Genomic DNA, 16,145 nt, shown 5'->3' on the forward strand with positions numbered 1-16,145 from the left:
ATCCAGGCCTTCTAAGTCAATACTTTGAAACACCACCTTTCAGTACATTACAGCTGCAAGACATTTTTGCCCAAACTTCAATACAAATTTGCCCAAGTTTAGTCAGATGCTCAGTGGGAGCATTTGTGAAAAGCAAATCTCAAGTCCTAATTGAATGTAGATCTGGGCTTTGACTAGACCAACCTATCACATGAATATTATTGATTTAAACTAAACTAAAACTAATATAAATATTGCCCAAGCTCTCTTTGCTCCCTCTTGCCAGTCTTACAATAAAGGTTCAGTGGACGAGATTTTCCGGAAATGTAGGTAAGAAGTCCCTTATGAATAACTACGCATGTGCAAGACCATCCTACCTTGCTCTTCCGCTCCTCAGGGGGATTGTGTGAAAAGTCTCCAGATACAATCTGGTCTTGTTTCTTCTTCTGAGGCCTTCCTCTCTTCTCATAAACCTGTCAGACAGTTTTGCTTCTTGTGACTCTCAGCCATTTTCAAAACTTAGAAAATGGTTAAGAGCAGTGGAGCTACAATGATGAGCGAAACCAAAAATTCCTTGGATATAAGCACTAGAATGCACAGCAAGAGGCAACTAGGAAGGAACGGGCATGCACAGTGGCATTATGTGAGCATGTCACATTGATTGGCATGTGGGACAATCAATGGAAGAGGAGCCCACTGGAACTCGAAGCCAAAAGAATATCGTCCACTATACCTTCACTGCAAAAACGGATCTAAAAATAAGTAAAATGTTATTAAAGTTAGTGTATTTATCCTTGATTTGAGCAGGTAAATAAGATTATTGCCAATGGAATGAGTATTTGAACCCTAAAATAAGATAATTAGACATCCTGCACTTGAAATAGGATGGAGATGAATTGTTCCTATTTAAGTGCAAAAATCTTATTCTATTGGCAGATAATCTTATTTACCTGCTCAAATCAAGGACAAACATACTCATTTTAAGAACATTTTACTTATTTTAAGTTCTGTTTTTGCAGTGTTTAAGGCCAGATCTGTGCAGGTTTTCTATTAACAGACTCTCCTACCCAAGCTGTGGATCTTGCAGCTCCTCAAGAGTCCAACAGGGCCACCAAAGCTCCTTGAGAGCATAATACATCTTTTTTTCCATTGGTATCTACTTGTTTGAAATATTGTTTTATAATTTAACCCTGCAGCAAACTGCTCCATATCTTTCTACCAGACATGTCAGCGGTGTTCCTTGGTCTTGAGGATGCCATTTGGTCTCTAACATCCTCCAACAGACCTATGAGAACTTCACAGAAAGCTGGATAATATTGCACACTCGGGGACTCTATTTGCTAATCGGACAACTTCAGAAGGCAGTCGGTTGTGATTTATTTTATTTAGAGGCGCTAGAGTAAAGAGCTCTGACTCAAAATCAAAATCATGTATCATTTCCCTTCCACTTCATGATCATGCTACCTTGTTTTACTCATTAAAACAAAATACCCTGAAGCTTGTGATTGCAACGTCACAAAACGTGAACAAGTTTAAGGGGAACAAACACTTTTCTACTAAACTGTATATAAACTATCAGGTTGATTAGATTTCTGGTTAGAATTGCATTACATAACAAGTAATCTTCATCTTGAAGATTGAACATACTGTACTGAATCTTAAGATAAAGAGCAAGCTTTCTAATCTCCAATCTCTAATCTGTAGTCGGGTTGTATGCCCAGGTGGTTTGAGGAAAAAAAAAATGTAGATAACCCTTATTCTTTCAAGCGGCGTTACATAAAGTTTTTTTTATTTTATTGGGCTTAGTGGCTGTTAAACATTTCTACCTTATTGTCTCTGCAGCCTTGTCTACCTTAAAGGCTTTTAAGCATCCAAATCTACTGTAGCATTTATGTACTGTTAACTATGACAATCGGAGCTCCTGATTGCAAAAAGAAAAAAGGCTTAGACGTGGATAGCCATAAATGGCAAGTAAAGCCGTGTTATTGCGGACGCAGCATGTCGAATATTTTCCAGCATTGTGCTGCCTGTCACCATTACAATCAGCAGACCACTACCTTAGCCAAAGCGCTCTCCAAAGGTTCTAGCCGAGCAGCTTTGGTCTGTGTTCAAGAGAACCTCTTCAGGTTGATGGCACACTCATAATTTAAAGGTGAAGCATAAATATTAATGACGCGGCTCATTCAACGGGACACTCTTCCGCGAGGGGATGGCACGCAGCAGAAAGCGGGACGAAGCCCAAATGTGAATCGTGACACACTCCTCGCAGGAAAGGAAAAGTTCAACGATTCGAATCTGCACACTCCACACGGGAAGCGAGGAGGAAAATGGTGCTGAAGCATCTGCTGAGGGTGTGTGTGTGTGTGTGACAGTGTGTGACCACATCAGCAAAGGCGACGACGAGATGACGAGCTGGAGGAGAGTGAGGGGTGGGGTGATGCCTTTAGGGGCATCTCTGCCACATTACGCGGAACCAACACATCTCTCTTGTTTTCTGCACAATAGATGTGGGTCTTTGCTTTTAATTCTGCCATCGTATCTGATCAAATATCTGTCGTTTTATTAATTCGACTAAGATCGAGACACGGTTTCAATGGGATCTACAACCCATTTCTGTTGAAAATCTTTAATATTTAGCTCATAGACAACACAAATAGAGACACAAAACATGAACCATAAAGTAGAGCACAACACCTTAAACAGCCGCTGAGCATTTTGACAGTTTAAGGGCAGAAAGCTGCGAGCAGTCTGTTTCTGTTTTTTATCTACCTTTCAGCAACATTTGCACCATAACGGATTGCAATTATCATCACAATTTCAAAGTTTCAATGTCGCAATCATATATTTGGTCGGTTGGATGGATTCGTTTTGTCTTTCTTTGCCCATCCCTGACTTAGTGGTTTCTAAAATCCTTTCAAACCCCACTGCAAAATAGGTTTGGTGTCAACATTTAATCATTGCACAGGCGTTTAAAAATAAGAAAATACACAATGACGGTTTTAACAGTTAAATAAAGCTAATGTTATAAAGATTTTATTCAAATTCATGCAACTCACAGTTGAAAGATGTGTCCAACTAGGGGAATCTCCTGGACTTAGTCTTGGGCTCCATCCAAATATATATAATCCAAACTCCTGCTCCTAGCTCCTGTTCCTGACCATACAGGCTCCTTCTCCAACTTTCTTCCTTACTGCACTATTCAGACAACACTTATCATGGCGATTGCTGATGCACTTCCGCCTTGGCTAGAGTCCTTACCCAATGGAGGTGTAAGTTTATGGAGCCTACATCTTCTACAGGTCATGTCGGCAGCATCTGAGTGCCCATGTAGTCCTAAATTATTTTTTATTAGGCCAATAGTAACTTAGATCAACTTATAAACCAACGGAAGTAAGGAACAGGAAAATCCTCTTTTAGCATTTTCAGGATGTACTAGCACTTGATCAGTCCTTTAGAGAAACTAGATGATGGAGTGAGTTGACTATTTAGAAAATTATACATTTTATTACCTTAGCCTGAATTTGCCATCCTTACCAATCCCTGACAAATCAACCGTTAGGTCAAGCATGCTTTAAATAAATCAAACATGTTTTGAGTTCTTATGTTGCATGATTGGTCATAATTCTGTTTGGTAAGACCTTTATTATCAATATATGTTAAAAACGTATTCAAACCTTTCAAGGTTTACCCAAAAACAGTCATGACGCAATGCTTGATTTTCTTGTTTTTGAGTTCCTGGTTGTAGGAGGGAAAGATGAAACTAACATGCATAGTCCCAGTGACATCTGGATGATCATTTGAGCATTACGTACTTCCACCAAATGGTAGAGATGGCTTGATCAGTTTGAGTTTGGTTAGACACTCCCTTCTTTAAAATTTAGTGACTCAAAACTTGGTCAACCAAATGGTTGATCAGGCAGTTAAAGGGACAAGAGGACACCTTGCAAATCTGGTGTGATCTCAGATGCCTGATGCAACCAATCAAATGCTTCTCTGGCTGCATCGGGTGTGCTTGACACATAACACCGTTTGATTGCATATTAGAAATACTGTCCAAACGGGAATTGTCCAAAACGTTCGGAGAAGACAAGTTCAATGCCTGAACCACAAGACATACACCCCTTCTGACCCAAAAGCATGACAGAAGTCACCTTCCAGCTATGCTCATAACTATATAAACAAGCCATGGAGATTTTGGGAAGCATTTTCTGCGAAGCAATAAATCCAAACTTAAATTTTATGAGTCAGCCGTATGTCTTAAGAGGGGAAAAAATAGAGCAAACTGTCTACAGCGAAGCACGGTGGTGGCTCAGCTCTGGGGAAACTTTTCTTCCTCTGCCACTAGAAGCCTGATTTAATGATACGTCTTAAGCATACGCCTACACCTTTCTCCTGGGTTACGAGAAAGACAACTTGCTTGTTCAGATATTTTTCCCAATCGTGAAAACAAGTATAGTCGAGGCACAGGGGACAAAAAGGAGTGCCACCCATCACTCTTATAAAGGTAATGCAAAATAAAACTACAATATTGAGTATAGATGATAACAACATGTACCTGAAATCAGGGGCGGTTCGAGACAGGAGTTATGCCCCCTGTGCTAAAGACATAACATCAAAAACCCTTAAAAACTTAAAAACCATAACTGATTGGTCACTTTGACCAATTTTATTTTTTACCTATACAGTTTTACTCTAACAAGGATTAAAAAAATTAAGGCGTTTGACATTTAGCTTCAGCCGTATTGAGCTGGGTTCACAGTTGTCATCTGTTAGATCAGGGGTCTGAAACCTGCAGTTCCAGAGCTTGATATTATTAAACCGTTAAATATCGTTTCATTGTTTCGTTCGTTTGTTCTGTGCGCCTATAAAAAAAACACTGCCCCAACCTAGGGCCCCTGTTAAATTTGGTCTAGAGCCGCCACTGCCTGAAATACCGGTATAAGATTTTACCATTGAAGGTAGTTAACAGTAAAGTTGTTTATCTGAATTCCATTTTCAGAAATTGAAAACTCTGTGTAAAGTGTACATCTCCGGGGGCTAAATTTATCAGACCAGTTTATCAGATATTAGACTACCTCTTGTTATTAAAGTCCATTGTGGGTATTTTAAGGATAAAAACAGTTTGTTCAAGGGGGGGTTGCCTCTAGCGTGCCTAGTCATAGTCAGCTTGTCCTCTGAGCTAAAGATAATGCCCAGCCTACACCCCTAGTGATTGGATTTACACATGCCACAGTTTGTGCCCGCTTTGTATGATCAACAATCTGTCACCTCCCTGCAGGGTGAACACAGTCAATCATCCCAAGAAGCACAGACAGACAGACAGACAGACAGACAGACAGAGGAAAAGAGAGGCTGAGAGATGGGCTGCGGTCATATTAGGGAAAAAACGTAGGAATATGTCCTACAACAGGGCGAGCTCCAGAGAATTAGATCTCAACTATCTCGCAAGCTCAGCTTTATTTGAAGGTTATAAATTGAACCAGTGTGGGAATAAAAGAGGATTCCCTAACAGCATAAGCCACCTGAACACAGCATGGGGGTACAATAATTTGAGGACGTCTTCAAAAGGAGATAGTGACTTACCTCTAAGATGTGCCTGTCCTATAGCAGGGATGATTTATTCATTATAGCCACATAACAGCATAGAGCAGTTCGACTTGCATTCATATTGTAATAAAAATAAAATAAAAGTAAAGATGTTTAAGATGCAACGAAGTAATACAATTTTTATGAATATTATTATTAAAGCCCAACATGTTCTCCGGGCGTTGCTCAATATTTTGTTTTTTTTAAAACTATTCAGAGCGCAGTAGTATATTTTCCTCCATTTCTGAGGTGAAACATTGTTATAATAAGAGTTGCACGCTGAAGTTGAGCGGAATCGACGCAGCTGTGCGTCCTAATTAAGGTCCCACCTGGAGCCTGGATGACCTGCGCGAGCCAAATGACGGCGACCAGCCCGACTCCACAGCAGCAGAACCGCTGGAAGGGCCGCCGGTGCCTCGCTGCCGCCTTCATTCCTCCGCCGGCTGCATGCTCGCCAAGAACATCTGTTGCTTCTCTTCCTCTCTTCGCACTTGTTTCACACTTTCTCAGAAGCGAGCGACGAAACAAGACCGCCTCTTCCCTCCTTCGGCGGCTTCTCCGGCAAGTTTGGTCAAAAAAAAAAAAAAAAAAAAAAAAAAAGAAAAAGAAAAATTTCCGCCCCCACTCCTGCGGAAGAGGAGCCCCGGGGTTGTCTCTCCACCAGCTCCGGACTCAGAGCAGGAGGCGCCGTGCTGGTGAACTCCGCGGACCGTCCTCCCGGTCGCGCATAGCCAGGAGACGCGCCGACGAGCTCTCTGCGTTCATGTGTGTAGCCTGAAAGGTCGACTGCGGATCCCACAGTGAGGCGCAGCAACAGGAGGCGGTATGTTCCGAGCACCGTGTTCCTTTACCGTCTGCCCGGGGGTGTAGTTCCCACCAGTGGCCACCAGGGAGCGACAGAACGCTGGGTGCGCGGTTCGGATCAAAATCTCCAGAGAGGCATCAGGGGGGCATAAGCTGGAAGCAGGTGCTTGGCCTTCTGAATGTTTCTATTAACATTTCGGCCACAAATGACAATCCCCACGGGACAATACTACTAATATACAAATGAAGTGACGACATCCTGTTGCTGACGTAATAACCAAGTAATGGCATTTTTACAGCGAAAACTCTGACACTCTATAAGAGCCTAATACTCCCCCCCCCCCAACCTATCTGGACAGACATATGCGTAATTTAATACCAATATTAACAATATTGAGAAATTCAAGGACTGCCTTCATACCTTTATGCAATGAAGCTAGTTTTACCTCACCTTCAATATTGACTTAGAAGCTGTCAGCCAAGAAAGAAACCACTTCACACCCCAAACTGACACCTTCTACCTGAAGTTTGCGGCTGACCACATAGAAACGCCACATGTATTTTAAGGATCGCGGTGGCAAATTTAAAGCTGAGGGCCGCTTTTGTTACCAGAGGCACTAGGATATTATGTGTGGGATAATAAAGAAGGTGTACCTTCAAATTCTTTAACTTCATTACAGATCAACAGCTTGTAAACTGGGGGAATAAAAGCATGATGATCCCAAGAACACATCAAAGTTAGTTTAAAAATAGACAAAGCACAATAAAATAAAGTTTCTGGAACGGACCCGACCTCAACCCATTAAAAATGTGTGACCTTTGCTCAAAAGCTAGGTCTATTCCCTAGAAAAGCAAGTGGTTTAAAAGAACTCTACCATCTCTGATAAGAAGAATGAGCCCATATCAATCTAGATTTATGCCAGAAGCTTAGTGAAAGTTATAGAGTGAGTGGTCAAGGTACAACTTTCTAAGAATCATTTGACCAAATGTTGTTTGGCATACATTCCTATTCAATAAATCAAACAGGTTCGCTTTTTCAGATTTAAAGGGCCCTTTGAAAATAACGTCTTCAGTAGGTATTAAACATAATTTCCATCAATCCCTCATTCATGTATTATTTATCTATTGGCCTGATATAATAGTCTAATCTTGAATGCCATTTTTTTTCATTAGCATTATGTGGAAAATAATCCAAAATTAACACAAAGTGTGAAAACATCAGTCTATGTAATAAATCCTTACGTATTTCACAAGGTGAATTGCGTTATTAAAATTAACTTTTCAATAATATTCCGTTTTAGTGAAAAGGTCTGCATGTGAGCGTAATTTGGAGACTGTGGATAAAATGTAGGGGGGGAAAAAAGAGAAGCAGGAATAAGTCCAACTCTATTACCATACTGGGAGAAGAGGTGGAGGAGTATAAGTACCTCAGTGTTCACAACAAACTGCTCTGGAGATGTAACTGTGAAGCTGTCTACAAGAACAGACTGTACTTCCTTAGGAAGCTCAGGTCCTTCAGGGTCTGCAGCAAGATGCTGCATATCTTTCATGGCTGCATCCAAGAATGTCTTTTGGGTAAGAACTCCTCACCCAAAGTGGAAGTGCGTCAGCAGTCGCTATAATGAGTAATGTCCGAATAGCGCAGCGAGTAGAGAATGAGGAGAAAAAGGAGCCTGCATGCTTCTTCTTCTAACACCTCATTTAACATAGGAACCTCTCTAAAACCTCTGGAGATTATTTTACAAAGAAGAATTCTTCATGAAATGAAGAACATTATGGATAAACCTAACCCTCCTGTCAACGACACAGTGTCTTCAGTCAGAGGCTTCTCCAGAGCCGCTGTAAGACAGACCTCTACAGGAGATCCTTCCTGCCTGCAGCCATCAGCGTCTACAGCTCGTTGAAGAAACCCCTTTAACAAGAGTTACACCAGCATTTCATTTCTCTTTGAGATATATACATTATTTCTTAATTGAATTGAATAAGAGAAAAACTACAATACCTTTTAACTTGGTCACCAAGCTAAGTTTTATTTTAATTCCATCCTTAAAGAATGCTTTATATAAGTCACTAAAAGCGCACGCACACACAATTACAGTAACATTCATGCAAATGAGCGTATATACATTTCTAGCCACAACTCCACCTAGTTTAATTCAACAAATAGCTCCAAATTCAGTATATTAAGTTGTATTCATTACAATAAAGTGATCAGAAATGTAAAACTCAGAAAGGCCCAAACTTTTTTAATCACATGTCTTTCCACTTATTTTTCATCCTCAGTTTTGATCCTGTAATGCAGAACTAAACTCCTAAACAAGAGGCGGTCTTGCCGTTTTAGCATCGTGTCATATAGAGACCTTCCAGAATCAGGGAAAAGATAAAAAAATAAAAAATAAAAAATAAAAAATGCAGCTGCAGCTCAGCCTGCTCATAATCTCCCCTGCCATTTCCCCACAAAGTACGGAAATGTACACAAAACCTTTAGCGATAACCTTACAACAGGAATTGTCTGGATAATGTCTTGAATGAAAAATTAGAACTTAAAGATGACCCCATTTCAATAAAAGGAAACCATTAGCAGAAGTAGACTAATGTGTCTTCAGTAATCCTGAAGAGCCCTGGTGTTTGTCATTTTTACTGTTTAACTTCAGTTTATGGCAGGACTCGCTGATTTGTTATCACAGACGCGGAGAGCTGGTTATATGAGCAGCATCACTTATTAACAGAGTGCATGCGGCTTTTCTTCCTAGAAACTTGCCGAACATGCTGTGTATTTCCATGGCGCAACGATGCGAAGCGACATCAGAAGGTGCAGTCATAATTCAGAATATTCATAAACCTGGATGAAAACCGCATGAAACCTAATTTGCAGTGATGTGAACTATGACTAAAACTTATGTGTAAAAATATTTTGGTGGGAGATAAAATCAATTCAAATCAAATTTTGGTCAGGTCAAAAACGTGGGACGGGTAGGCTGGTTCACACGGCAGGGTGGACAAAACTTTCCTCCAAGCTATCAGTCGAGATGCTATCCTACAACAAAACTAAAATAGCAGCAATGCTTATATATCACTGCACCCTCCAGTGCTTATAACCAGCAAAAAAAACTATTCAGTTGCTTCAGGCCAATCCCTTCAGACCTCTATTTTGGATCCACACATTGCCATTTTGTACCCATCTATTTTCAATTTCCACCATTTTATACCCATGTAGCTACTTGAACATTGAAGGATGCAAATGTAAGACGGTGTGATGAGGCGAAATTACCAGCACCCCAATTTCAATCCACACATCCCTCCTAAATTATTATGCATTTTGGTCACAAACATTCTGTTTTTAGTTTAATTGAGCAAACAAACTCTGACTCTGATGATTCTTTGGGTAGAAATTCCTAGTAGTTATTCAACACTATTAAAATATTATCAGTCTAGCTTATCCTGAAGAAAAACAACGCTTTGCACGAAGTCTGTTCACTGCTTCTGGACTTTCTGGTCTTACATGTAAACAAACATACCAAATGGGACATAAACATGAGTACATCAGCTATTACATTTAAAACGAGAAACTATAGTCAAGGCTGAACCTTGATCTTGAGTACTTAGATTTTTACAGGGGGTACAAATCTAATTTAGGTTGATCTGCTTATTTCTACACTGTTAAATCCCTCAGAGCTTATTAATTTTGTATCTGGCTCTTTTTTGTGCCACATTTCTGTTGAGAAAAGTACTTCCGATTTGAGCCGGTTTGCTATTGCCACGACCCGGATAGCCGAGAATATGCAGAGGCATGTTAAGATGAATTTCTTAATTCATCTCATGGATGAAATTCAGTAAAGTGTGATTAGTTAAAAACGGTGATCTGCGAGGGGTGATGAAGCTACTTCGGATCCATTTATTCAAAGCAAACATAACATTTTTTATGATTCTTTTTCACAATTTGGCTAAAACTACCCAGCATAAATCCAGCATTCAGGTTAAATATAAAATCCAGTTGTTTTTTTGTGCATTTAAGAGAATTTGTCTTTGTGCTTGAACTTATTTTGAATATAGTAGCTGTTATCTGTTCAAAAGTCTGCAAGCAAACATCAACATTTCCCCAAATGGTAATCCAAGTTTTAATGTTAGCTTAGCTTTTGTAAGCCTGGCTAAATAAACTTGTGTAGACATTTCTGGACACCAGAGGACCTCTTGGGTAAACAGTTTAGGTGTTGTTTTGAATTGGTGGCTGTGATGAACTTTTGAAATCTGGCACAAATATCCCACATTTTATTTATGGGCAGGAACTCTTGGAGTGATGTTGCAGGCAGACTCTCATCAGTCCTCATCTATTTCTTGTAAATGGGGCAACAGTGGTCTGGCCATTTAAAATATAAAACACAACCCTGTGACCTGGGAGTGTAAATACACACTCACAAACCAACACATTACCTCCGTATTTACAGAACAGGGATGAGTCAAACGGGCTCTAAGCACTTAAGCTGTGTGTGACATGTAGCTCGGAGCGAGGACTCCAGCGCTCCAACCCCAAATAAAGACATGGACCGGTGCATTGTTGTTATCAGCTGTCCTCCTGGTGTCAGGGCCAGGAAGATGAGTGTTTTTCTATGCCTGGTGTTTAGGAAAGCCTTCCAGAGGACAAAGTCCTGGGAAATGTTTGTGTGATGTTTTTGTGCTGTATTACGACCACGGAACAGAGGTTGGAAAATGAATGCGCCTCATCTCATGCTTCATCAATTCAGTGAGATGACACTGTGTTCGGTCAGGATTTGAAGAAGTTTTAAAACTGTTATATCACTTTAAATCCCCTCCATGATTTAATGTAATTCCAGAAATAAAGTAATTGTATTCAAAGATTCTGTGACTCCGCAAGAATTTTATTCATTCTTTGTGAGACAATTGCAAACATTGTCAAATTCAGAATAGGTCTGCTGTTGCATGAGATGCATTGACTTGCAAAAGTATTCACCCCCTTGGCTTCTTGCTTATTTTGTTACATTCTAACCAGCAATTTAAGTGTCTTTAGATCTAATTTTATGCGATGGACCTGCATAAATAGTCTGAGTCGGTGAAGTGAAATGAGAAAACATTAAAAAGAATAATAATTTTAAAAATAGCATGTACATATGTATCTACTTGCTATGAAGCCCTTAAAAAGTTCTGGTGCAACCTGATCCTATCTGAGTGTCACATGATCTGTCAGTATAAAGGCACCTTTTCTTGAAATGCCCCAGAGGCTGCAGCACCACTGAGGTAGAGGCATCACTCCATCAAGACCAAACAAGTCAGGGACAGTTGTTGAGAAGTACAAGTCAGGATGTGGTAAAAAAAAAAAAAAAAATCATTTACTATATAAATTAATGATAAACTCAGAGACTAGGCAAAAGGGGCATTAGACAGAGGGGCAGCAGAGAGACCAAAGGTAACCCAGAAGGAGTTGCAGAGCTCCACAGCAGAGACTGCAGGATCTGCCAATAGGACGGCAATAAGCCGTACACTACGTAGTGTTGGGCTTTATGGAAGAGTGGCTAGGAAAAAGCTTGTACATAGTGTTAAAAATATAAAAACAAACATGTTTTGACTTTGTCAAAAGGCATGTGGGCGACTCCCCAAATGTATGGAGAAAGGTTTTCAGGTTAGATGAGACTTAAATTGAACATTCACCAAGGTAAATGCCGTCTGGCTCAAACTCAACACATCCCACCGCCCCAAGAACACAATCCTTACACTGAATCATGGTGGTGGCAGCACAATGCTGTGGAGATGTTCTTCAGCAGCAGGGACAGCAAAACTGGCCTGAGTTGAGGGAAAGGTTGATGGCACTAAATTCTGGGGATATTCTTGAGCAGAACTCGTTGGTTCTCAAGAAGCAACAGGACGGACGTGGTTCACCTTGCAGCAGGACAATAACCCAAAGCCTCAATCCAGCTGAAAAATCTGTGGTTAGGTTTGTGGATTTCTATTCACAAGCGAAATCCACCCAATAACCAGTAGCTGGAGGAGTTTTGCCTTGAGGAATGGGTCTATAGACTGAAAAGCAACTTCTACTTAGAATTTTAGCAAAAGGTGGCTCTACAAAGTACTGACTGTAGTGGGGTGGGATGAACAGTCAGATTTTCTGTTATTTTGTGCAATAAACAAAATTATACATCTTCAATGTTGTAGGCATGTTTTGTAAATGATATGGTGCAAACTCTCAAATAAACCATATTAGGTTGAGTCAATAAAACAAGAAATATGCCAAGGGTAGAACATCTTTGCAAGGCTCACTGTCACTACAAAATTATTGTTGAAAATGCAGATATATGAGGATTCTTCGTAAAATGAAGAACATTTTGGATAACACTGAGCATAATTTTTAATCAGATTGTCAAGTGACGTCAAGTCAAGTTTATTTGTACAGCATATTTCAGCAGCAGGAGGTTCAAAGTGCTTTACATCATGAAAACATAAAAAAAAAACATCATACCCACATCTAAACAGTCAGTGATTGTGAGACCAGTAACAAACATTAAATTGTATCAAGTGAAAACATCAATACACATCAAATATGTTGGTCAGTGCTGTCGTTATTATGGGCCAAAAACAACTCTTAACAGGTGGGATTTCAGTCTTGATTTAAAAGAACTCAATGTTTTGGCCTATTTGCAGTTTTATGGAAGTTTGTTCCAGATTTGTACTGCATAGGAGCTAAATGCTAAATGCATTCTCCATGTTTGGGTTCTGGTTCTGGGTATGCAGAGTAGACCAGAGCCAGAAGATCTGAGAGATCTGTTGGTACAGCAACAATAGGTCTTCAATGTATTTTGGTGCTAAGCCGTTCAGGGATTTATAAATTAACAGAAGTATGTTAAAGTCTATTCTCTGAGCTACGGGGACCCAGTGTTATGACTTTAGAACTGGGCTGAGGTGCTCCATCTTCCTGGGTTTAGTGAGACAGCAAGCAGCACCATCTGGATCGGCTGCAGTTGTCTGACTTTCTGGGCAGACCTGTGAAGACACTGTTGAAGTAATCAATACGGCTAAGATAAACGTGTGGATAAGTTTCTCTAGTTTCTCGTTGGGACATCAGTCCTTTAATCCTGGAAACGTTCTTCAGGTGATAGAAGGCTGACTTGGTGACTGTCTTTATGTGTCCTTGAAGGTTCAGGTCTGAGTCCATCACTAAACCCAGATTTCAGGCCTAATCACTAGTTTATATAATAACTGAAGCTGTTTGCTGACTCTAGCTTCAGCTGGAGAACGTTTTGGCACATCCGTGCGTTGGTTTGCTCTAAGCATCCGTTCACTGCGTGGATGGGTTCAGAGTCACCTGGTGACATCGTAATGTAGAGCTGTGTATCATCTGTGTAGTTATGGTAACTACTCTTGTTTCTTGCTATAATCTCAGCTAGTGGGAGCATATCGATATTGAGTAGAAGGGGTCCTAGGATTGAATCTTGGGGTACCCCACATGTGATTTTTGTCCACTCTGATGAGAAGTTACCTATTGACACAAAGAAATCCCTGTTCTTTCGGTAGGATTATAACTAAACTAGTGCTGTTTCAGAGAGTCCGCCCCAGCTCTCCGGTCACTTTAATAATATATCATGGTCAACAGCGTCTAATGCTGCGCTGAGGTCCAACAGAACTAGAACTGTGGTTCTTCCACAGTCTATATTCATATGGACGTCATTGAACACTGTGACGAGGCCAGTACTGTGGGGAGCACTGAAAAACATCAAAGCTGTTGGTCATTGTAAGGAAGCTATTTAACTGTTGAAACACAGCTTTTTAAATAATTGTACTGATAAATCGAAGGTTAAAGATTGGCCAGTAATTCTGCAGATGTGATTTGTCCCGATTGCTCTTATTTATCAGTAGTTCGGTCGGAGGCTTCTTTAGATACTCTGTATGACAGACTGCTATGTGAGATCTGTCTAAGACGAAAACAATTTGTTGAAGAAACCCCTATATTATGAGTTAAAACGATATTTAATTTCCCTTTGGGATTAATAAAGTATTTTCAAATTGAATTTAAATGAAATTGAATATGACCTTTTAAAGTTTATTCTAGACAACAAGCGCAGAGTGTCAACCTTTCCAAAATGTTGAGGGGAATCTGAGTTTCACAAACCATTAATCTCTATAATATTCTGAATTGCTATTTAACAGAGTGAGGTTTAAAATATAGGCTCTGGGCAAAATTTCGTAAAGTTGTATAAAATTTCAGGTTGACAGAAGTGGGGTCAAGTGGAGTTGTCATAGGTAGATTTTTGTGTTTGCATTGGGTGTCTTAGGCTGGCAGGGACAATGATAACCTCTGTAAGGGAGTTGACGCCAAACAAAGCAGATAGGGAAAAAATGGTCAGATCATGAGGAGAGATAAAAAAAAGCTTTTAAAACAAAACAGCTTTTCCCATTGTGGATAATTTGTTGCTCAGGGACAGCAAGGACACAAAAATGGCTTAGGCTGTTTTCTCCCCCTCCTCTGAGGGGAAGGTGTATGAACTAGCGCATTAGTGCCCCTCTAAGAGGCACAAGCAGCTTGCGTACACGGACAGGGGGCGGTAGGTCAAGCCCTGAAGAGAGACAGTGGGCCATGCTTCATTTGAGGTGAGTGGCTGGCTAATGAAAAAGATGAATATAATTAGGCTGGTTCAAAGACAACACAGCAGAATCTGGATGCACTTTACTCTGGTAAAAACAATATCTAGTAATTAACGTACAGGTCAAGAAATAGCTTCCATCAGCACTTACAAATGCCATAGTTTAAAATCTAGTCCAGAACTGTCAAATAATTCAAAAGGTGTGATGTTGAAGTTTTAATGAATATAATCTGAATCTTTTCCTGTTGTTCCTCCCAGAGCAAGGGCAATCTAATAAAATGAGTTACCCCAGCTTGTCTTTTTAAAAAACAAGCTACCCTTTTGAACAGCTCTTCAAAGAGCCAGGCAATTATCTCCTGTAATTGCCTGGCTACTAGTTGATTTTTCAAAAAAAACCAAAACAAAACAAAAATAACAGAAACCACGACAACAACAACAAAAAAAAGATTGTTTAGCCAACCATACTTTAAATAAAATTAAATTAAAAAAAATTGCCCTACATTCATAAGTTTCTTAACCTTAAGGAACACATGTGGATCCAGATGTTTTAAGAGTTAGAGAGAAGGTATTTTCAGATGATGTATGGCACAGACACAGTTTCATTGCGCTGTTCAAGAAAACAATTTTTTTGTTTTAATAGCAAAGACTTATGTTACATACCTAAGGTTTTTGCGATGTAAAAAACAGATCAGACCATGATAAAGCATTTGGGAGCTTTTTTTTTGTTCCCAGATGTAGAGTGACATTTACCTTTTACAATTCAACTGAAAGAAAAATGAAAGATTATGAACAAATAAAATACCGGCTTAAACATTTGTCATAATGTGCACACCTATAAACTAATACTTTGTTGAAACACCTTTTGATTTAATTTCGGCAATTAGTTGTGTTTGGTTGGAGTCTGTCAGTATGCCTTATTTTGACTTAAAAATATTTGCCCACTCTGTGTTGCAAAACTTTCTAAATCAATGAGAGAAACATCTTTGGTCCACAGCCCTTTTCAGGTGACATTTACAAATTTCAGTAAAATCTGATCCTGGATTTTGACTAAGCTATTTGAAGACTTAAAAAAAAAAAAATTAAGTTATTATTCTTGATTTAGAGGCATGCTTGGAGTCACTGTCAGGCTGAAACTCTCTTTTTGTTCATCAACTTTTTGCAGATGCCCGCAGGTTTGGGGTCAAAACT

General features: G+C 39.8%; 1 protein-coding gene across 1 annotated transcript in view; it reads right to left on the reverse strand.

Annotated features, from left to right (window-relative positions):
- The window catches only part of LOC105929339 (sodium/potassium/calcium exchanger 3), a gene marked incomplete in the record, with an annotated part of 21,083 nt that extends 14,984 nt beyond the window's left edge, over positions 1-6,099 (reverse strand). The window contains 1 exon segment of the mRNA XM_036143208.1: positions 5,895-6,099. Coding sequence (XP_035999101.1) covers positions 5,895-5,997 — 103 coding nt within the window.
- Between the last annotated feature and the right edge of the window lie 10,046 nt (positions 6,100-16,145).

The sequence above is a fragment of the Fundulus heteroclitus genome, chromosome 11 (genome assembly GCF_011125445.2).
Source record: "Fundulus heteroclitus isolate FHET01 chromosome 11, MU-UCD_Fhet_4.1, whole genome shotgun sequence".
Lineage (NCBI taxonomy): Eukaryota > Metazoa > Chordata > Actinopteri > Cyprinodontiformes > Fundulidae > Fundulus > Fundulus heteroclitus.